This window comes from Grampus griseus (assembly GCF_964374135.1).
Source record: "Grampus griseus genome assembly, chromosome: 4".
Taxonomy (NCBI): domain Eukaryota; kingdom Metazoa; phylum Chordata; class Mammalia; order Artiodactyla; family Delphinidae; genus Grampus; species Grampus griseus.
This window is the reverse complement of record NC_138997.1, coordinates 17,830,402-17,854,918: the sequence shown is the minus strand read 5'-3', so window position 1 is coordinate 17,854,918 and position 24,517 is coordinate 17,830,402. Positions and strand designations below refer to the sequence as shown.

Below are 24,517 nucleotides of genomic sequence, written 5' to 3'. Positions count from 1 at the left end.
TTCTAGAATTCTAAGTTACTGTCATTCGGTGTTTGTGTTGATCTAGAAGAAGCAAGATCAATCTTCTTTAGTAGTGGATTTTCAGTGGACTTTAGAAACAGAATTGGTAGGGAAAAAGAAAGCTAGAGAAGCAATTGCTCCTTATGAGGATGGATGAAATTCTAACTCTTAGAGACTATTCGTGAGTTACCTCTAAATGTAATTACAAAGCATGTCTGAGAAGATTGGAGTCGATGACTTGATCATTTGAAAACAGGAGAAAGTATGAATCTTGGTTTCTAGCCATAAACTGAATTCTCAAAGTTCTTATGATTTTTATAATTAAAATAGTTATTTTATTAAAATCCCAATAATGCTTCATCCTTTCATAGCGTAGGAAACTGGTGCTATGGCATCCCTTGTGCTCTCTCAGTTGGAGTGTATGGATATAGGGTAGAGTCAGGATGAAATGCCATCTGTTTCTCCCCAAAGCAGCACTATCTGGTTTGGCACAAGCAAAGCTGTGAGGCACAGGTCTCCTTGTTAAATTATTCTTTAATCACTTTGGAGATAAAGAGAGGGGAAATGCTACCTCACAGTGTCCTATGAAAACACTTCAGAATTAACCATTTTCCTCAATGGTTTATTATGAGATCAAATCAGACCTAGAAGAGATTTACAGATAATACAGTAAAAGCATAATTGATGGTTACTTGAATCCTGGTCAATAAAACCTTCAACAGTGGTAGTTACAGGGAATAATTCTTTTCCACCGTATGAGGAGAGAAAGTTTCTATTTGCAGCATTTTTTTAAACTCAGTAAATCTCTATTTTTATTTTTCAATTATAAATAGTTTTAAAAGATTGGAAATATTTTAAAGCTTTCAGTCTACTATGGAAAAATTTTATATGTGTGTTTATGTATAGGTACACGACAGTATGAATGCTTGTTATTAAAAAAGAAAAAAACAGTGAGGTGTTTTGTCTGTTTCCTCATCCTAGGCACGTAGAGGTAAAACATCGGTGCATCTAGTCACTTCCACATTTTTGATATCACACTCCGTCAAAGGCAGAAAGCAGGTGGGGCAGGGGTATGTGGCTTGGCATGGAGCCACCTTCCCATGGCCAGATGTGTGACGCTTCAGGGTATCTTCTCCGGAGTCAAAGGTGTCTGGATTCAAATTCCAACTGTATTACTTCCTATAATATGGACAAGTTGCTTACCATTTTTGATCCTCTTCTGTAAAATGGTGATCTAAGCGTATAAACATTGTAGGGTCTTAGAATTAAATGATATAATCCATGGGAAGTATTCACATACTACCTGGAGCAGAGTGACGCTCAGTATTCTTAGGGGTTGTTTGTCAGTCCTTGCCAAAAGAGGGAATACTCTCTGCTGAACAATCTGAAGAACTAGTAATGGAGACATTGATGAGTGCTAATGGATTAAGGTTTTACTCAGGGAAATCCGTGGCCAAATGTGTAGAAGGGCGGTAAGAAGGAGAAGCCTTACAGCACATTCCAACCTGACCACATAAGTAGCTAGAAATGTGTCTTGTTGTAGTTTGCCTCAAGTCATTGTATGGATGAGAACTCACTGATCTCACATGATGACTTCAAGAGGGCCGACCACATTGGTAAACATAAAAATGGCGGCTTTCAATTCTGTTCCACTGGTATCTTCTCATTCTCTGCCCCACTTATTTCCCCATTGTGTTTCCTACGGTTGAATTTCCATTTGGTCACTTCCTATGGCTCCCCACAGACTCGTAGATAAAGTCCTAAGTCTCTGGCTTGGTGTTCAAAGTCCTTTACAATCTGGTCTCCAGAATTTTACCAGACACATCCACCATGTCCTGTCGTAGTACACAGCAATCCAGCCAAACAGAGCTCTTTGCAGTGCCCTCAGATATGTCTCACTCTCCCACTTCAGACATTTACTCATGCTCTTTCCTCTTCCTGTGTCACCGTATTACTCACTCTTCAAGCTCCAGCTCCTATGTCAACTCTCTCATGAAGTATTCCTTGCTCATGCCAGCAGGGTGGTCATTTTTTTTTTTTTTTTAATTTTGCTGTACGTGGGCCTCTCACTGTTGTGGCCTCTCCCGTTGCGGAGCACAGGCTCCGGACGCGCAGGCTCAGCGGCCACGGCTCACGGGCCCAGCCACTCGGCGACATGTGGGATCTTTCCGGACCGGGGCACGAACCCATGTCCCCTGCATCGGCAGGCGGACTCCCAACCACTGCGCCACCAGGGAAGCCCAGGGTGATCATTTTTTATCTTATAAATTCTTGCCCTAACTTTTTCTTGTCTCACAGTTTTCACATTTTTAGCTGGAATCACAGTAAGAGATACATTTTGCATTAACACACATTTCATTCTCAAACACACACACACACACACACACACACAATGCTAAACAAAAGCTTCATGAAACAATACTTACCCTCATTATTTGCAGTATTAATCTAATATTGCCTCTTTTCTCTTTCATTTGGGAAAAAAAAAGCTCTGGCTGCAATGTATTAAATAGACTTAAATTACTCTTTAATTGTATCATAACCTGAAGTTTGAAAAACACTGGTCTACACAACTCATACAGAATATTCTATTATTTACTGTGTATAGGCATTATGTTCCCTACCAGATTAAAAGCTACTCAAGGGTGATACGATGTGGTGCAGTATCTAATCATGCTTTTCATATTAGTTCCCCAATAAGTATGTGTGGAAGCAAAAAAGGAAAGAAAAAAGTAAGGGAGGGAGGAAAGAAATATGAAAAATATCTCTGGAGTTGTTGATTATACTCAGAAATTAAGGTTGTTGCTATTTAGCAAGTCAACAGAGAGAGATCATTCAAGTTATTTACTGGTGAAATTTCCAGTCCATGGGGTATATGCCTCTTCAAATAACTTCTTCAATCTCAGTTTAAACTTAGAAATTAATGTTACCTCATGGACTCTAGGACAGAAAGAAAAATAGTGAGAACAAAATGACTAATAGAGAAAAGGTAACCTCATACACGCTGTGCTCCTTTTCTCTGCTGAGTATTGAGGGGAAGGAGAGGATGGGAGTAAGACCAAGGGTGTGAAGTGTTTCTCCAGAGGTGAAAAAAGCTTTTGACTTGATTTCGGTAAAGCCCTTGAAAAAGCTGTTCTGTCATTCCTGTATGTGCGGAACACATCGGTATGTGCTGCATACATCAAGCAATTTCTGTGAGCTGTCTGTAAACAAAGTCAGCGCTAAGCATAAACACTCCCAAGGCCCTCAAGTCTATAAAATAAAACAGGAAGTACACTCTATCTCATGACATCTCAAATATTGCTTTTCAATGACTTGAAAGATTTTTGGGTTTTTTTCTCAGATTCAAAGAGGAAAATTTTGGATGAAATTTAAATTTGAGAAGTCATACAAATGACATACAATTACTGTAATGACATACTCAGTTTGACTGGGATCTGAACATGAGTCTTTGTTATTCAAAGTCCATTCTCTCAACTACCTGTTGTACTGACTCTGTATACAACTGACCCTTAAATAGCATGAGTTTGTACTGCGTGGGTCCACTTATACACAGATTTTTTTCAATAGTAAATACTACAGTGCTAAAATCTGAAGTTGTTTGAATCTTTGGATGCAGAGAAACCTCGGATAGGAAGGGCCACATATAAGTTATACTTGGATTTTTCTATCGCATGGAAGGTAGACGCCCCTAACCCCCAAGTTGTTAAAGGGTCAACTGTTCTGTATACAAAGTAACAACATAAAAATAGTGCTTTCCATGAACAGGAATATTTTTTCCACATCCTTTGTAAACATTTGTTTGCTGTTTTTTGATCTGCAACATAACAGTAAGTATACAGAGACAAGTCCAACAAATGCAGGATTAAAAAAGTATATAAATGCCAATAAGTTACAATAATATTATATGAAACAAATCTTTCCATAGATCACTGAGAATTAAATCCTACATACTTCACTTTTAAAAAATAATATTGCAGTGGAAGTTTTAAGAATTATTGTAAGATATTGGCTTTCTATTGCCAAAAAATAATTATTAAAAATAAACATAGGGCTTCCCTGGTGGCACAGTGGTTGAGAACCCGCCTGCCGATGCAGGGGACACGGGTTCGTACCCCGGTCCGGGAAGATCCCACATGCCGCGGAGCGGCTGGGCCCGTGAGCCATGGCCGCTGAGCCTGCGCGTCTGGAGCCTGTGCTCCGCAACGGGAGATGCCACAACAGTGACAGGCCCGCGTACTGAAAAAATATATATATACATATATATATGTATATATATATATATATAAAAATATACATAACAATGTATTGTCTTCACTTCTGTGCCTTTGAGAGAAATAAGTCATTTGAAAAGGCAGATTTATGGTGGCTCTATTCCCAAGAATGTAGGCTTGTTGCAATTGTTGAATTTCTTTAAAATTTATTTTCTCTTTAGAATATATATGTAGTATATGGAGAGAGAGAGAGAGAGAAATGCTATGTACCAAAAAGAGATGCACTAATACTGAGATTTTAGTATTTAGTAACTTTAACATGCTCTAAAACATTCAGTAAAATACCCACTGCCCAGAGAGTGCCTATTTAATTATTTCATCGGACAATGTTAGTTTAGTTGGATTAAAAATATTGTTAAGCTTCAAACTCATACATTTATTCCTCACTAGTTTTGTCAGATATTATTTTGTTTCAGAACCACAGACTGATTCTGCCAACCATCTTAAAAATTCACGCCATTGGTGAGAAGCAGATGGAGTTCGTGAATGAATACAGAAATCAAGGCTGAATTCATTACAATTAGAAAATTAATTCCAAAACCATACCCGATGCAGTAGTATACATACAGTTTACTTTGTTTAAATATACTAGGCTGTTGATTGGCAAAATAAATGTAAATTTTAATGCAACTGCTTTAACACAATTTACTTTTTTCCAAAGTCAAAGATACAGCCACTCCTGTATTATCATCAACTTCTGCAACAAAAACATCTGTACCAACATCAAACACAACGTCATCACCAAATGTTGCAGAGAAATCAACAGTTGAAATATCTGCTAAAGGTAGGATTAACTCTTCATGACACTTACTTTAACAAATTAAATTAGTAGCACCCATATAAATTAATCATAGGAAAATAATTTGGGAATCTCATATCTGTGTTATGAAGGTCTAGGTTATTTCACTATTTTGAAACTCATGTGTTATTTTGGGTTGAATACAGAACCGTGAGATCACAGTGGGCTTCTTCGATGATATCGCTTTGGGTCACTTCCTGTTTGGGAATGATCCTATTGTGATGGTTACATATACAAAGTTTATTTTTAGAGAAGAAAAAATTGTCATTTCTCAGTCATAAAAATATCTGTCTAAATATTCCAGTTCCCCACTTAAGCAGCACAGCTCACAAGGTGAAACTGTATTAATAACAGAGCTGCTTGTATATTTTGGAGATTAATCCTTTGTCAGTTGCTTCCTTTGTCAGTTGCTTTGTTTGCATAGCACAGGGAGATCAGCTGGATGCTTTGTGACAATTTAGAGGAGTGGGATAGCAAGGGTGGGAGGGAGGCTCACGAGGGAGAGGATATGGGGATGTATGTATACATATAGCTGATTCACTTTGTTGTACAGCAGAAACTAAACACAACATTGTAAATCAATTATACTCCAATAAAGATATAAAAAAAATAAAGTACTAGGTAAACTGTGCAGAGCCAAATATCTCCTCCCCCAAACACAGCATGTGTATATATAAGAACCAAGATTTTATGAATGTCACATAGTAAAAATAGAACCCTTGCCCTAATCACAAAAGGACATTCTAACATGTTTTAAGAGAAAAGGGAATGCTACCATGAGTAGCAAATCAGTAAGTTGTGTTCACTACTTAAAGCAGATCTTTATCCTTTTGTTGGTCCCCCTGTCCTGTATGAGTGCCATCTTATCTGAAACAACATTTACTACACGCTCACTCTATGCCAGGAATTATTCTTCATATGACGAAGATTAAAAAGATGACTAAGGGCCAGTCGGAGCATGCGGCAACTGCGGGGAGTGGGGGGAGGGGCATGGGAAAACAGAGGTGACTAAGGGTTAGGTACTGCCCTCAGAAGCCTAGGAGAGGGCTTTGTACAGAGTGGGAAATCAATGAATTGTATCATAAATGAAAAAAATTAATTAATTACAGGAGTTTGCAAGTTCCTTTAGTATTTATGTGTATTGGAAGTTTCAAAGCCACAACTAAATCAACAAAATGAAATCTTATTTTGGGGAAAAAAGGCACATTACTCCTAGGTCCTATTGACCAGGTAATTTTTCCCACTGGGAAAAATAAAATGATTTTAAATAATTCACTTTTAAAGAGACCTAAGTAACAATCTGCAGTAGAAATTTGCTTTTGGGACCTCTCATACAAAAGTGTGTGTGTGTGTGTGTGTGTGTGTGTGTGTGTGTATTTATCGGGCCACCCAAGCATTCAGTACTTACATTCCTCACCTTGGACAAAAGAAGCTGGAAAATGGAAAAATAAAGATAGACAAAGGTTTACCCAGTACCTATAGAAGGATTTTAATTCACCTTCAGATTTGACTTACTTTTCTTTACTCCATGACAGGTGAGATGAAATTGTAATTAATAATAATGTCATCTATCTAGGAGCTACCAGCAAGGAACCCTTAGAAACATCTCTGCTGTCAACACTGTCTTCAGTAACCACAGCAGTTAATGGTGAGTAATGTATCTGCTTTGCCACCATTTTTCTTTTATGTATGTCGTCACATACCATACCATAATAGTCACCCTTCTAAAGTATTCAATGAAGTGGGCTTTAGCACATTCTCAAGCTTCTGCACACATCTGGGACATTTTCATCACCCCCCAAAGAAACCCTACATCTATTACCAATCACTCCCCCACCCTTCCTCTAACCCCTGGCAACCACTACTTTCTGTTTCTATAAATTTACCTATTCTAGAAATTTCATATAAATGGAATCATATGATATATGATCTTTTGTGTCTGGCTTCTTTCACTTAGCATAATGTTCTTAGATTCATCCATGCTATAACATGTATCTGTAGTTTATTTTTTTCTATTACTGAATGATATTTCATTGTGTAGACAGACCACATTTTGTTTACCTGTTTATTAGTTGATGGACATTTGGGTTGTTTCTACTTTTTTGCCTATTGTAAATAATGATGCTAAGAACAATTATGTACATGTTTTTGTGTGGCCATGTGTTTTCATTTCTCTTGGGTATTCTCAAAAATTAATGAACAGAAACCTCAGTATTTTAAATAGAGTTGATGGGCCAGAAGAGGGAGCTCTCACACCCTGAGACAATAGCAGAGCCCAACAGGAAGCAGAGACTCTCCTTTCCTGGCAAGGACTCAATCAATGAAAAGTCAGGGACTCTTTGTTTACTATCGCCCTCCCCACTTCCTTTTCCCCTCTATAAAAATTTCTTCTTCCCTTGCCATGTGGGAACTTACACATGACTTGCCATGGTTGCAGACCCTGAATTGCAATTCTCTTCTGATCCCAAGTAAGTGCATCTTGGCTGGAGAAATATCTGTCTGTCCGTCGGCTTCAGGTCAACAGTGAATACCTTGAAGTGGAATTGTGGAGTCACATGGTAACTCTATGTTTAACTTTTTGAGGAACTGATTTCCAAAGCAGCTTCACTATATTACATTCCCACCAGAAAGGTATAAGGGTACCTTCTCTGCACTGATGAGTCTGTCTCCAGTAAAAGGAAAATTTATATCCTGCCTTTAGGCAGAAAAGGGAGGCATTTTTATGCATTTGCTACTTCTTAATTGCATTCAGTTTAAAATAATTTTATATCAAAGATGCATATTTTGGGGTGACATATTCTGGTTTCCTATAGTAGTTTATGCTGTGGATCAAATCAGAGAAATACTTGCTCAACTCAAGATCACAAAGATTTAGACCAACGTTTTCTTCTAAGAAGTTGACACTTTCAGCTTTTAAAGTCTTTGATATAGTGTGAGTTAGATGTCCAGCTTCATTCTTTTGCATGTAGTCATCCAGTTGTCCTAACACCATTTGTTGAAAAGACTATTCTTTTCCCATTTGAATTATGGTAGAACCCTTGATAAAAGTCAGTTGGCCATAAAGGTATGTTTTTACTCCTGGACTTTCAATTCTAATCCATTTATCTATATATCTGTTCTTATGCTAGAATCATACAGTCTTGGTTATCATAGCTTTGCATTAAGTTTTGAAATTGGGAAATGTGAATCCTCCAACTTTTTCTTCTTTTTCTAGATTGTTTTGACTATTCTGGGTCACTTGAATTTCCATGTGAATTTTAGGATAAACTTGTCCTAACTTTCTGCAAAAAGTCAGCTGGGATTGTGATAGGGATTGCATTGAATCTATAGATCAGTTTGGGAAGTACTGCCATCTTCACAGCTGTAAGTCTTCCAAATCATGAATACAGGATGCCTTTATTTAGGTCTTCTTTAATATCCTTTGATAATGTTTATAGTTTTCAGTGCAGAAGACATTCACTTCTTTTGTTCAATTTATTCCTAATATTTTATTCACTTTATTGCTACTGTAAATGGAATCATTTTCCTCAATTTTGTTTTTGGATTGTTCATTCCTACTGTATAGAAATACAATTTATTTTCATATACTGATATTATATCCTTCCACCTTGTTGAACTCATTTATTGGTTCAAGTTGTGTGTGTGTGTGGTGTGTGTATTCCTTAGTATTTTCTATATATAAGATTCATCTGCAAGTGGAGACAGTTTTACTTCCTCCTTTCCAATATGGATGTCTTTTATTTTCTTGCCTATTTGCCCTGACTAGAACTTCCAGTTCAATATTGAATAGAAGTGGTGAGAGAGGGCTCCTTTTCTTGTTCCCAATCTTAGGGGAATGCTTTCAGTATGTCACCATTAAGTATGATATTATTGTAGGTTTTTCAGAGATGCCCTTAATCAGGTTGAGGAAGTCCTCTTATATTACTAGTTTGCTGAGTGTTTTCATCATGCAAAAGTGTTAGATTTTGTTAAATACCGTTCTTAGTGTATTAAGATTATTCTGTGGTTTTTAATCCCTTATTTTATTAATATGGTATATGACATTGATTTTCATATGTGGGACCCATCTTGCATTCCTGTGGTAAATCCCACCTGGTGATGGTATATCATGCCTTTTATATGTTGCTAGATTTGTTATCAATTATTTTGTTAAGAATTTTCATGTCTGTATTCATAAGAGATATAAGTTTGTAGTTTTCTTCTGTTGTCTTCGTCTGATTTTGGTATCGGGTTAATAATAGCCCCATAGGATGCACTGTAAAGTGTTTTCGTCTCTACTAATTTTTGGAAAAATTTGTAAACAACTGATAGTAAATATTCTTTAAATGTTTGGTAGAAGGTACCAGTGAAAATCTGGGATTTTCTCTGTGGAAAGCTTTTGATTACTAATTCAATCTCTTTACTTGGTATAGGCCTTTTCAGATTTTCTAGTTCTTCTTGACTCAGTTTTGGTAGTTGATGCAACTGGGGTGTTAAAGTCTTCTATTATTATTGTGTTATTGTCAATTCTCCCTTTATTTTTGTTAATATTTGCCTTATATATGTAGGTGCTGCTATGTTGGATGCATGTATATTTACAATTATTTGATCTTGTGGGTTGATCCCTTGATCATTAGATAATGTCTTTCTTCATCTCTTGTTGCAGTCTTATTTTAAAGTCTATTTTGAGTAACTCAAAGTGGAGTAAATACTGCCAGAAGTTTACGTTCAAGAGTTCAGAATGCTACTCCCACTGGAAGGGCTGGGTCCTGGCAAGCTGCCCTCTGCCTGACTTCCTAGAATGCTCTGGATGGTGCATTTTTCTGACCAACAGTCAGAATTAATTACTTTTTCAATTGCTAAAATGTGGGGGCCAGAGCTGTGTAGACTTAGATGAAAGGGAGGAAAATATTTCGATTTTGCAACTCCAGCCTGAATGGGCAATATTGCACATTGCTCAGCTTGATTTGTTTGTTAATTCAGTTAAGCTCAACAGCCCACCTACAGGGGTTTGGTTAAATAAATTATAATACATGGATTTAAAAAGAAGTAAGTAGCTCTAAAATATACCATCATAAAAATGTGTCTAAGGTATGAAGTGTTTAATGCACTTTGAGCAATCATACCCCAATAAAGTGGTTTTTTAAAAATAAATTTAAAAAAAAGTCTAAATTGTCTGTTATGAGTACTGCTACCCCAGCTTTCTTTTCATTTTCATTTGCATGGAATACCTTTTTCCATCCTCTCACATTCAGTCTATGTGTGTCTTTAGATCTGAAGTGAGTCTCCTGTAGGCAGTGTATATATGGGTCTTGTTTCTCGTTTTGTTTTGTTTTTTTAATCCGTTCAGCCACTCTATGTCTTTTGACTGGAACAGTTAATTCACTTACATTTAAGGTAATTATTGATAGGTATATATTTATTTTCATTTTGTTAATTGTTTTCTGGTTGTTTTGTACTTCTTTTCTGTTCCTTTCTTCTTTTGCTCTATTCCCTTATGATTTGATGACAATCTTTAGTGTTATGTTTGGATTTCTTTCTCTTTTTTGTGTGTCTCTATTATAGATTTTTGGTTTGTGATTATCATGAGATTTATATATAATTCTCTCTCTCTTTCTCTCTCTCTATATATGTTTAATGTTTTTGACATCAACTTTTACATCTTTTTGTTTTCGGTATCCCTTAAATACTTATTGTTGATCTAGATGATTTTACTGCCTTGTCTTTTAACTTTCCTACTAGTTTTACGTGGTTGATCTACTACATTTACTGTATGTTTGCTTTTACCAATGAGATTTCTACTTTCATATTTCTAGTTGTGGTCTTTTCTACTTCACTTAGGGAAATCCCTTTAACATTTCCTGTAGAGCTGGTTTAGTGGTGCTGAACTCTTTTAGCCTTTGCTTGCCTGTAAAACTCTTTATCTCTTCTTCAAATCTGAATGATATGTTTTCCAGTTAGATTATTCTTGGTTGTAGGTTTTTTCCTTTCATTACCTTGAATGTATCATGCCACTCCCTTCCGGCTTACAAAGATTCTGCTGAAAATGCAGCTCATAGTCTTATGGGAGTTCTCTTGTATGTAACTAGTTGCTTTTCTCTTGGTGCTTTTAAGATTCTCTTCTTATCTTTAATATTTGTCATTTTAATTATGTTTCTTGCTGTAAACCACTTTAGGTTCATCTTGTCTGGAACTCTCTGTACTTTCCAGAAATAGATGCATGTTTCCTTTCCCAGCTTCGGGGAGTTTTCAGCTATTATTTCTTCAAATATGTTCTCTGCTTCTTTCTCTCTTTCTTCTCCTTCTAGGACCCCTTATAATGTGAATGTTAGTATGCTTGATCTTATCCCAGAGGTCTCTTAAACTGTCACCATCTTTTAAAATTCTTTTTTTCTTTTTTGTTCAGCTTGGGTGATTTTTCACTCCTCAGTCTCCAGTTCACTGATCGTTCCTCTGTATCATCTAATCTCCTGTTGATTCCTTCTACTGTATTTTTTATTTCAGTTATTGTATTCTTCAGCTCCATTTGATTCTTTTTATATATTCTAACTCTTTATTAACTTCTCAACGTGATCATTCATTCTTCTCCCAAGTTCACTGAGCATTTTCATGATCATTACCTTGACCTCTTCATCATGTAGATTACTTATCTCCACTTCACTTAGTTCTTCTTCTTGGGTTTTTTCTTGTTCCTTCATTTGGAACATATTCTTTTGTCTCTTCATTTTGCCTATCTCTGTACATTTATTTCTATGTCTTAGGTAGGTTGGTTATGTTTTCCAATCTTTGAGAAGTGGCCTTATGTAGGAGACATCCCATGGGGCTCAGCAGCCCACATCTTTCTGGTCACCAGAGCTGTATGCTCTAGGGGTGCCCCCTGTGCTGACTGTGTGGGCCCTTCTGTTGTGGTGGAACCAACTACTGCGGGCACACTGGTAGGCAGGGCTGGCCCCAGGCCAGTTGGCTGCCAAGCTGTGACTCATACGGTGACTGCCAGCCCACGGGTAGGTAGGGCCAGGATCTGTAATGGCTGGCTGTGTGACCCAGCAGGTCCCGGAGCTGGTGCCTTCCTGCTGGTAGATAGGACCAGGTCCCAGTGTGGCTGCTGTGCAACCTGGGGAGTCCTAGGGCTGGTGACAGCCTGTTGGCAGGTGGGGTGGGGACCCGGAGCAGCTGGTTGCAGAGCCCCAGATCTCTAGGGAGTGGTGCCTGCCTGCTGGTGGGTGGGTAAGTCCCTGGCACTTCAAGGCTGGAGGGAGGTTTCCAAAATTGTACTTGTCATCGCCAACATCCTCACGGTAGAACAAGCTCCCCAGAATGTTTGCTGCCAGCATCTATGTTCCCAAGGGGAATCCGCGTGGCTTCCTCTCTCTCTGTGAGGCTCTCCAAGATCAGCAAATGAATCTGACGCAGGCTCCTTTCAAATTACTGCCTCTGGACTGGAACTCGGAGCATGTGAAACTTTGCGTGAGCCCTTTAAGAGTGGGGTCTCTGTTTCCTATAGCCCTCTGGCTCTCCCATTACACAAGCCCTGCAGGCCTTCAAAGCCAGGTGTTCTGGGCACTCATTTTCCTGGGAGTGTAGGACATGCAGGTAGCGGGTCCCAATGTAGAATTCAGACCCCTCGCTCCTTGGGGAGAGCCTCTGGAATTGTGATAATCCTCCCGTTTGTGTGTCACCTATCTGTGGGTGTGGGTCTTCACGATACTACATCTCTACCCCTCCTACCTGTCCTGTTGTGGTTCCTTCTTTGTATCTTTAGTTGTGGAAAATCTTTTCTGCTAGTCTTCAGGTGACTTTCATAGACAGTTTTCCTGTAAATAGTTGTAATTTTGCTGTACCTGTGGGCAGAGTTAGCTCAGCGTCTTCCTACCCCATCATCTTGCCCACACCTCAGGATATATTATCATTTTTTAAAGATTATTTTAAAATTGTTTAAAAACCGAAAAACTGAGTTTCAGAGAGCTTACATGACAACAAAAAAGCACAAAATTCATAATAACAATTTGGAATTTGAACGTTGGCTCTTTAATTTTAAATTTTTCTCTCTATTGAACTAATTCATAATCAACTATTACTTAATGAGTATTACTATTTTAATCTCAACTATTTAGACTTCACTATTTAATAGTGAGCCCCTCAGGTTTTAACAGTGCTTATATAGCACTTTTCTTTCCTACACAAAATAGTCACAGAATTCTGTAACTTTTTGCCTTTCTTTTCCCTTTTCGGTGCATGTTCTGGTTCTTTCCCTGCTTTTAGGCTATATTTTGGGTGAGACTGCCAGCCTGCTATGAATGGTTATTTCTTTTAGGTTGCTCCTTTAAGTGGAAAACACATACACACATACATAAACACACACAACCAACTTGTTAGCATTGTGTTTTAAAAAGAGTAAATAAGTCCAAGTGAAAGGTGATATTCTTGAGCATAGTATAGAAACATTATTAGCACATGAATTTCACAATAACACAAGATCTTGTTATTTCTGCCTACTGTGTTGTTCATCTTACTTTCAGTGTGGTCAGACAATGTCTGATTTTAGGACCCTCATAATTAATGCAATTAGTTGTTGTCTAAAATTGTTTGTAATTAGCAGAAACGTTTCTCATAAAATCTTTTGCCAAAGTCCAAAATGTGAATATATCAGACAAACAGAAGTTGAACCGCCCAGTTTGAAGCAGTGTGGTGGTATGTGCAGGGTGGACGGCCAGCCATTTCTCTCTCTTACCGCCAAGCCTGTGAGGCTTCCCTACTGGACCCTCAGGACTTTAATAGTACAGTTAAAATTTACTGAAATAAGTCATTATTCTGTTTAGTTAAATTCTATTCATAGTAAAATAAGTAATGAATGTGTTCTACAACTGGAAAACAAACAAAGCAATTCTTTTGCACCCTCCATCTAAGCTGGGAATAACCTCATCTGTAATGGTTAATTACAGTTTTTCCAAAGGGGCAGCTCAAATGTTTGAGAAGCTTTTAATGTCCCCATAAGCACTGTTGCTGATTTTTCCTATGTAAGAATTTATGGGTAAATAGGATCAACTGATATGAGAAAATAAAGAAGAAGCTCCTACCAATATTTGCTCTGGCTCCAAGAAACAATGTTAAAATAGATCTTAAGGAAATAGAAAGTCAACATCTATTTGTTAGTGAAGTCTCCAAGAAAGAACGAAGGGATTAAAACATTACTACATTGCTCCGAGGGCACCAAATACCTCAACCCACTTGATTTGGGGGGTATATAATGCAAAAAGCCACTCTAAGTACAGATGTAAGTTTATTCATGACCTAGGATCAGTCCCAAGTTCCTATATGAGCTTACCTTGGTAAATTGGGTTAGAGAATTGATAAATCTGGAGACACCTAAACACCTTATTAGGCCAGGCCTCAACAGCAGGGAGCTCTCAGCAGTCTGCTGGGGCCTACTTTCCTGGGGTCATACTACACGGTACTTGATGGTTTTGCAAGAGGTAGGATATTGCTAAACACCCAATTCCAAGGGACCCTTAATGCCTACCTTAATCTACCCTCTAAATAATATGGAAAAGAAAAAGGAAATTTAAATCTATATAGAAATAAAACTTTCCCCTCTTCTTGTCTCCCACTGAAAGCTATAGTCCTACTTTACGTACATTCCTTCACCAGCACCATTTTGTGCTTCTCCAGAATCTCTGGGGACACCGGGATGGTCTGGTTGCATGATCTGAGCTCCTCTTCCTCAGGAGTGAGTACTGGAGAGAACGACGTCTTACGTTCTCTTTGAATTGTTCAGGTATTTGGCCGACATTCCTTCACATCTTTTTCCCTTGGGTTTAGCATTTTAACTTATTTACATTCTGAGGTATTGCTTTTCACTCCAATGGAGGCGTTCAGAAGAATCTGAGCAAAACCTCAAGCAGCTTCTTTTCCGTTCTTTGCCCCTGCTTTGACACATCTTCCTAGGTTCGTTGGTATAAACATTTAGGCCCTTCACAGTGTTTCTGTGGGCTCTTTAATATTACCTCAGAAGTCACTTAGATGAATCAGGATATTAAATAATTTTACCCCAGACTACCCTCATTGCTATGGGTACATAATTTCTATGAAGCACTAGCCCATAGAATGATGCCTGAAAATGGAGCTACTTGGGCAATTGTTTTAGAAAATACTACCCTCAGAGGGTTTTACAATGCACAATAACATCTGTAACAATTCTCAGTAATCCTAACACAAAGACATTCATTTGATGTTTTTTCAGAAACTATGCGGCTCCAAATAATTTGACTATCAAAGTGTTTTTTAACATAAACAAAGTAACATACCAAAGTACTAGTATTCTATAGCATATGTTTTAGTAAATGTTGATTTCGTCAAAAAGTCACTTATCCCATATTCTATTTCTGAAGACAAAGTGACCACACAAGAAGCTTTTGTTACGCATATTGGACAAAACAATACTGTAAGTCAAATTATGTAATTTCAAAGGAATAAAGCTGCTTAATCCCCTTTGCTTCGCAATTTAACTCCATAAATCCTCCCTTCCAAGTCAGTCCATTGTAAACACACCTTAAATTCCTAATATAATTAAAGTTCACATTTGTTGCTTACTTCCAAAAATTTAACCTCCCAAAACATACAACATGAATCTCACATTGATAATACCAAGACAAATTATAAAACAGCCCATATTCCTCATTCTGCTTAGTTCTAGCCAATGGTTCTAACTTAGGGCTCTGGTTGGAGTCAAAGTCTCTTCTCTGCATTTACACTGTGGTATCGATGAGACTTTCTCAAGCATCTCTTCTGTTTGATTCTTTATTTCAAGTTCAATATGGTTTAAAAATTCCTCATATTTTGTCTTTCATACATTCCACCTGTATCAAATTCTAAGACTTAAAAGAACATAAATTTCAAAAACACAAGTCCTAAAGGTAAAGCCACTATTATCTTGATGCTGTGATTTAAATTAGTATTGCTCAAGCAAAATAATGTTTGTCAAATCTAATACATATATTATTACCTAGACTTAACAGTGTGAGTCACACCTGTAGACCACTGCTGATATATAGTGTTTTCTGGGGGAAAATGGCCAGACAGAAAAACTGAAAGAGAGCAAACCGTATAAGTTTAAAGAACAGCTTTGAGATTGGTTTCCTTTTGCTCTGAGGTGTCAATCACTTCTTGGCAGAAGTCCAGAATCTACTACCTGTGAACCTGAAGTGCAATTGGGAACATTTTCCCAAGAAGATGTTAATATAAGACTATGATTCTCATATTTTAATAAATGTAGGTTACTCATTTTCTTTTCTTCTGAGATTAGGATTTGAAATATTTAGTACACCAGTAAAGTTTGAAAGTTTATGCCTGTGGCAGCATTAGTCTCCACATTTTTCATTCTTTTCACTTTTCATTCAATACATCTTTCATTCTATTCTATTTTCATAGTCCACCATGAATATTTCTAAATATTTGGATCACTTTCAAAACATTCCTGTCTCCTTCCATGGCCTAATTGACATGTGTAATTGACAACCTGTCCTGAATTGAGTGTGGGCTCTAATTCTATTCTCATTTGTGAAGTATATTCCACATTAATAATAAGCAATTCTCTAAATAAAATTTTGGGGGTTGTACCCCCAGCTACTCCATTATTCTCCTTTTCTCTTTGTATTTTCGTAAACTGGCAGCTCCTCGCATCTTCCTTAGCTATACATTCTATTTTTTCCCATCACCGACACTGTTGAGTCTGCTTTATACAAGGGAATTCTTTAGCCCATCAGGATAGCTTTTTCATGGTTTCCAATTTTAGCTCAGAAGAATTCTTCTCTGAAGATTTCTGAAGAAGAACTCCTGTTCTGATGTTTTCAAAGCATATGTTCTTGGAGTTCCAGTGAGAAGCAAGATCTTTATCCCCACGTTCCTTCATCCTCAAGTGTTGAGTTTCTGTAACTTTCCCACTTCCATACTATTACAAAGATCAATTTCTGCTTTCCTTACATAATAAGACATTTCTTTTCTTCCTCAAGTATTTCCCTCTCAATTTAATCAAGATTCCTCTGAAGTTGGTGACCATTTTCACTCATTCCTTCTCATATGCAGTGTTAATCCTATAGCCTCTATTCAAATTTATTCACTTTCTTTAGCATATCAATTTCTAAAGCCTTTTTGTCTGAAGACATATTTACCCACTGTCTATGAGGTCTTCCTGCAAACTATAAACTTCTCCAGCATGAATCTCTCAAGTGCACTAAGAATTTGCATTGCACTATAGATGCTTATTGCCATAGAATGAAAGCTGATTGGCACTTCTGGAAGGCACCAGCAGTTCAGGCTTCCAGACCTCTTTGTGGGAGGAGTCTATTAAACTGTCTTCCCCCCATCTCCAGCCAACATCATATCTAGCTAACACTAAGCGTGCACTAACCAGCATGCCTATCTTTTCTTTACTAACTCAATGTTCCCCATGCTAGACTTCGAAAAGACTGAAGGTCATCAATCATTTTGTTTTATAATATTTGTGCAAATATAGACTATTTAAAGTAATCTTATTCCAATGCTATTTTTGAAAACTCAGCTTATTTTTTCTTTGTTGCTGAATTTCCTTTTTGCCCCCCCCCAAAATGAACTAAATATAATTAAAAGTTTATTCTGTTTACTTCTTGTTATCTCTCTCCTCCCTGCTATTCCACCTACCTGAAAATTCTCTCCTAGACAGCATGGGAATCATACTACCACTTTCAACTACTACTGCTGCCTTACCAACCCCTTTCTAGGGTAGCTGAGCAACTAAGTTTTACATCAGAAACGTTTGGCTCTCTGTGACTGTGGGGAAATTATATAACTTTTCAGAATCATACGTAAAATTATGATCATAATTACTACTTAATTCATAGAATTACTGTTATGATCAAGTGAAATAACCTATATCAGACATGTAGGAGAGTCTAATGTCCCTCCACTTTTAAAAATGTAGTTAACTGACTCACCAAAAGACAGACATCAAAACACTGGATTTCTAGATCTTGATCAGAAGACTTTAAGTAACTAATCTTCAAGTTGTAACTGGATGTTTATATTAATATTAATGATATGATCTAGTGATTGTTTACACCCCTGATGGCTACTCATTCTTTTTTACATAATTAGGATCTACAGCCAAAGGTGTCACGAAGACTGCGTTCATCACTACAAGAACAACAGTGATAAATCTTCCACTTCCAAATGCTACTTCAACATTACAAAGTCCCCAATCCAAGAGTAAGTACAAGAATTTGTGCTGAAATGTTAAACTAGTATATTGGATAGAACTAAACTCAGAATGTTTTCCAGCCCACAGCTACCAAAGAACAATGCCTTACTTATATTCTCTCCTAGTCTCTACCAAATGGGACAACCATTTAGCGACTTTGCTTTGTACAGTGATACTCTATCCCTCCATAGCCACAAATGAGTGGATGCCAAGGAGGATCAGTCCAAGCCTGAGCAATAATCTATGATATCACCTGGCACAAAAAGGTGAGCTTGGCCAAAAAATTAGACAACTTTGATGAAATGGAAAAATTCTTAGAAACAAATTGCTAAAACTGCCTCAAGAAGATAGGAAGACTGAAAAGACCTAAAGCAATTTAAGATTCTGCATTAGAAAGTTAAAAATGGGCCCATGGAGAAAACTCCAAGCAGGATGGCATCAAGTGTGGATTCTATCAAAATATTCACAAAAGAAGTAATACTAATTCTTCTCAAACTCTTTCATGATGTAGAGGAAACATCGCACAGATAATTATCTGAGACCAGTATTACCCTAACACCAAAGATAGAAAAGAATGAAAAGAAAACACAAATAAAGAAAGCTACAGACCAATATCCATCATGAACACAGATACAAATATCCTTAATAAAATATTACAAAAAAATCTGTAACATATGAAAAGTGATATAAAGAATGAACAAATGGAATTTATCCAGGAATGCAAGGTTGGTTTAACATATGAAAATCAAGTAATGTAATACACCATATTAGTAGACTCAGTAAATGCAGAAAAAGTATTTGACAAAATATAACACCCACTCATAATTAAAACTCAATTAAATATAAATAAAATGGAACTTCCTCAAACTGGTAAAGGATATCTATGAAAAATATATAGCAAACATCATACTTAATAGTGAAAGACTTAATACTTTACTCTTAAGATCTGGAACAAAACAAAGATTCCACTCTCCCCAATTCTATTCAAAATTATAACTAGAGGTTCTAGACAGTGCAATAAGCTGATAGATAGGTAGATAGATAGATAGATAGAAAGGGACAGATAGAATCATTCATCCAGATTGGAAAGGAGGAAATAAATGTGTTTTTCTCAGTAGACTGCATCATTATCTATGTAGAAAACCCAAAGATTTCACAGTAAAGCTACTAGAACTAATAAAGAGTATTCTATACCAGAGGATCCAAGATATGCACAAATAAATCATATTTCTTTACGTTAGCAATGGCAATCCAAAAAATAAGGAAACAATTCCATTCATAATAGCATCAGAAAGAATAAAGTATTTAAGAGTAAATTTAACGATAGAAATGTAAGATTTGTACACTGAACTATAAAACACTTCTGTGAGAAATTAAATATATAAATGGAAATTTCTGATTTGGTGAACATGTGAAGATTTGAGGAGAGTGGTGCACTAGGAGAGGACATGGAAGCTCCACATCCTTTCTCCATACCTTGTCCTGTGCATCTCTTCCATCTGGCTGTCCCTGAGTTATATCCTTTTATCATAAGCCAGTGATCTAATGAGGTAATGGAATGAATTATCAAGAAAGATTTGTCCCCATCAGTAGGGCTAGTGAGTACCAGAATTAACAACTGGGCATATCTGATTCCTTGCCCTGTGTTCTCTTCTTTATTGCACACTGCCACCTCCCTGAGTTTTTTGTCTTAAGGCAGATAGTCATATGAGTATAACTGAACTAAGTAAGACTAGTCAGTGGTACCTGGCACATCAGCTGGAGGGGCTCTAGTGGGTGTCTGGGACCCTAAAAAGGACACATCATGGGGTCAGTTTCCAGGCAAGAGGAGCAAAAGAACTAAGGGACCCCCAAAGCCAAAGCAGAGCTGAGCCTATTCTGATCACATGCTCTGGACATTCACATTGTGGAGCCTGGTATCAGAGCACATATGGGAGATGTGGCAGGTGTGAGCCAGCAGGCCAGACACAGCAGAGCAGGGAGCAAAAGGCAATATATGCATTTTTAATGTAATGCACACACAATTTAAATAATACATTTATTTTAGTATTATGTGAAAAGACCACTTGTTAGTTTTAGTGATTCAGACAAGCCCACTAAGGATCAAAAAAGAAAATTTTTCATTAGTACAATTACATCTGGTACTTGAGCAAAGAAATCAGATTTTAAAACATTACTGCCGGTGGGAAAGTGCTAGTGAGATGCAAAAATGACATCATTTTGATTCTGACTTTAGCCACACAAAGCCATTTCAAGGGTTCACAAGAAAGATGGAATCGCGGGGGAAAGAAAAGTAGAATGTGAGTGTGTTGCTTCTGTATGTTTAAAATTTTTTTAAAGCCAATGATGAATGTTTTGAACATTTGCTTCCTTAGGTTTTATACTGTAATAACCTACCGTCAATTTTCGTAACAAATATATTTGTTTCTAAGTATATAACCATCAACAAAGACAGAAATAGAAAAAATTAAATGCAAACAGAAATACTTTACCTAACCATATATAAAATTGTTAAAAAAGCACACAAAAAGAATCCAAGTACTTTAAACAACATAGTCTTAACTGCATACCCTCCTCAGTAGAACAGATAAAGGGGGGGAGAGAAAAGGAAAACACTGCAGAGAAATCCTGAAATTCACTTGATGAGTTTGTTTTATTGAAATGAATATAGCGAATCTAAATACTTGGTACTACAAGATTGAAAAAACATATAGATGTGTTCTCAATGTGAAAAGGGGAGATACAAATACAGAATGGGGGAAGGAAAAAAACCACTGCATTATCATATTGAAACCAAAGGCATCAGCATAACCTCATGATTAAAATTCAAATACGTATTTAACATTGCAAAGAATAAATAAATAAATAAACAAACAAACATTACATGTTTATGGATTGGAAGACTTGATATTTTAAGACGGCGGTTGCTTCCAAGTTGATCAATAATTGATAAATTAGTCAGTGCAATTCCTATTAGAATACCAGCAGGTTTTTTGCATAGAAATTGATAAATCAATCCTAAAATATATATGGAAATGAAAAGGACCTTGAATAGTCAAAACACTTTTGAAAAAGAACAACAAGATTGGAAGACTCAAACACAGCCAATTTCAAAATTTACTCTAAAGCTATAGTAATCAAAACAGGGTGTGATTAATGTGTTAAGAATAGCATGATTCATAATGGTCAAACACTGAAAACAATCCAAATGTCCATTAAGTGGCGAAATAGAATATCTCATTTGATTTTCCATTTGGAATTCATCTGTAATATTCCAAAACATGGGATATCCATATAATAGAATACTATTCAGCAATTTAAAGGAACAAAATCCTGATACATTCTGTAATAGCATGAATCTGAAAAACATCATACAGTGAAAGAAGTCTTTCTCAAAATACAACGTATATGATTCCGTTTCTGTGAAATATCCAGAAAGGATATTTTTATAGGGACAGAAAGCAGATAAGTGGCTGTCTACACCTGGAGATGGGCCTGGGGATTGACTGCAGAAAGATCCAAGGAAGTTTTTTGTGTTGACGAAAAGGTTCTAAAACTGTAGCATAGTGATGGTCACACAACCCTATACATTTACTAAATATTATTGGGTTGTGTACTTAAAATGAGTGCATTAAGTGGTGAGTTTCCAAAGAAAGATTTGTTTAAAAAGAAAGAGAATGTTGATCTAGGCCAATAAAATTCCCTTCTGGGTAATCTGAACTAGAAAACCCAAAGAAACCAAAAAGTCAGAGGAACTGTAGTAGCAAGGTTTTAGTAGAGTGAGTCTGAGACAGCCACGGTGATTGGTGTGTATGCCTGCGGCATAAGGAAGCAGGTATTATGAGTAAGCAGAGTTGGTAGAAGAAGAATGGAGAGAGACTATGTGCGGAAATAGAGACCCCACGAGCAAGATTAAGTTGTTCAGGCGAGACAGAGAGAGTAGCAGTTCTGAGAGATCCCCTGATTCCTGACAGTTTTCCAGTTCCAGTCCACATGTATCTTCACAACAAGGACTTCCCTTACTCTGGCCTCTGTGACTGGAAGTAATCTGTACTTTTAGTCAAACTATCCTGAGTAGAAAAGCTAGCAATCTTCTGTAAGAGCCTTATCAGATCCCGTTCATTATAAATACAGGATGTACTGTTGGCAAACACGTAGTCCTTAAGAAAAAGCAGCTACAGGTGACTCACAGTCTCCAAGTCTCTTCTTGGGAGACCTCTAGGGTAGAATGACACAGCAAGTGGGGACTGTGGACGCCCAAGGCCCACTGTTGTCTAGAAACACATCGAGAACCTCCATTTCCCCCCTTTTTTATTGTAATCATCTTAGGCACGGCATAAAAAAGGTTATCTAGAAAAAGTTGAATTGCACACCATAATTGTAAACTAATCATTCTATTTAATTAGTCACCACGTAAAGGAACTTAAAGAAGAGGGTAATTTTTCCTTCATAAGAACATTTTTTTGTGGTAGTGTTTTGGGCTCTGATGAGTAGAACCTATTTTGTAGGCAATATATGTCTGAAAAGTACCTTTGGCAAACCAAAACCTCATCCATCTCATAATATGACTGCACCCAAGACAAACAAGAGTAAAAGTGAATACACATCTGCAAAATGTGTAGCAGTTGAGGATTAAACTCAAATAATTTGTACTTTGCCCTGACACCCACCCAGGCAGTGCCTGATGTGGAAAATGTCATTCAAGAACCATGGTTTATTAAAATTAGCACTTAGAAGTCTGTGGTCAATCCCATGGGTCACTTGAGGTTCCTAATTCTGCCTTGATTCATGCAATAAAATGCCCTCTGCATCTCAGTTCTGGAGACTCCTGTATTTACTTAGCTTCTAAACACAGTCTGAAGTGGCTTTCTTCCAAGTAGTTTAAAAAATACACCCACAAAATCATTTCTTGAAAAATGAAACACCCTGGAAAGCAAGGTAATGAAAGAAGGGTACTTACTGCTTCCCGTTGCATTTGCCATTTGATTAACCAATTCTATGCTAAGTCCTTTAGAAATTTTGTTATAAAACTCATTCTTTGGGCAGCCATCCTCCCTAGATCTCTCTCATTCCTCAAGGTGCTCCCTGCTAAGCATGGACTCCACTTGATATAATGAGTTTGCACACATTTCCATCGGCGCCTGACGAGACCAGGAGTCTGCCCAGATTCCTGGTTAGCAGGGCAATGCTCCCTTTCCATCTCCACCACTCACACACACAAGCATTCAAAATTAGTGGAACCAAGACAGAGAAACAGAAGGAGAACAAAACAATCTATAGGCACGGGAAGGTTGAACACCTCTTAAACATATGGGCAATGGGTCCTCGCAGAGTGACTCTCAGATAAAGGCACTGTGGGTACATTATCTCAAATGCAGGCTTGTTTTAGAGTAGAGAAGAGCTATTGAGGTCTGTTGCTTTACCCCCTAGAAAGGTGGAATGTAGATCAAAAAAGCATGTTCTCCAAACATTTCTAATCGTTTCCCATTCTCTTAAAGTTGTGTGTATTTCTCCTGTTTTATTCTTTTATTCTGCCTGTAGAAGACAAATTTCTAGACTACTAGGATTTTTAAGATAGAAATCCTTATTAATTCAGTGATCTGACTTTATAAAGAAACGCGGGCCCTTTGGATTAATTAGTAAATTAATTTATTCACTAAAAATCTTTTGGAGAGCATCGGTGACCTGACATGCCCCCTAGCTTCTGGAAATTGCTAGTAATTCTCTGCATTCCTTGGCTTAGAGATACATCACTCTAATCTCTGCCTCTGTCTTCACATTGTCTTTTTCCCTGTGTGCCTACATACGGCCTTCCCTTCTCTGTCTCCTCTTCTGTCTGTGTCTTCTTTTTTTATAGAGACAATTTCTTGGGATTTTGGGCCCACCCCAATCTGGAATGATTTCATCTCAAGACCCATAATTACACTGGCAAAGATCCTTTTTCTAATAAGGCTGTATTCACCGGTTCTAGGTACACATATCTTTCCAAGGAAGTCAGGGGGAGGGGGATGTCACCATTTAACCTACTCCAGACCATGTCCTGAATTTACCCTTGTTACGCCTAGATTTCAACATCCATGCATTTGTCACTGTCCATTGGTAGGGCTACCTCATTGGGCACTGAGGAGTGATTCAAAGAAATGTCAATCACAGGAGTCCCCATCCTCCAGTATCTAAACTGTGGGAAAATTGGACGTAAAACTCTGTTGTAAAATTACAAATCTTCTCTTCCTG

The 24,517-nt window shown here is 37.3% G+C and overlaps 1 protein-coding gene across 2 annotated transcripts in view; it reads left to right on the top strand.

Moving 5' to 3' along the window:
- Nucleotides 1-24,517, top strand: part of EMCN (endomucin) — a 92,680-nt gene that overhangs the window by 31,018 nt on the left and 37,145 nt on the right. For both annotated transcript variants that reach the window (XM_082653842.1, XM_082653843.1), the window contains exons 2-4: nucleotides 4,936-5,058; nucleotides 6,650-6,721; nucleotides 18,181-18,291. In XM_082653842.1, coding sequence (XP_082509968.1) covers nucleotides 4,936-5,058; nucleotides 6,650-6,721; nucleotides 18,181-18,291 — 306 coding nt within the window. The remainder of the gene's footprint in view (nucleotides 1-4,935; nucleotides 5,059-6,649; nucleotides 6,722-18,180; nucleotides 18,292-24,517) is intronic.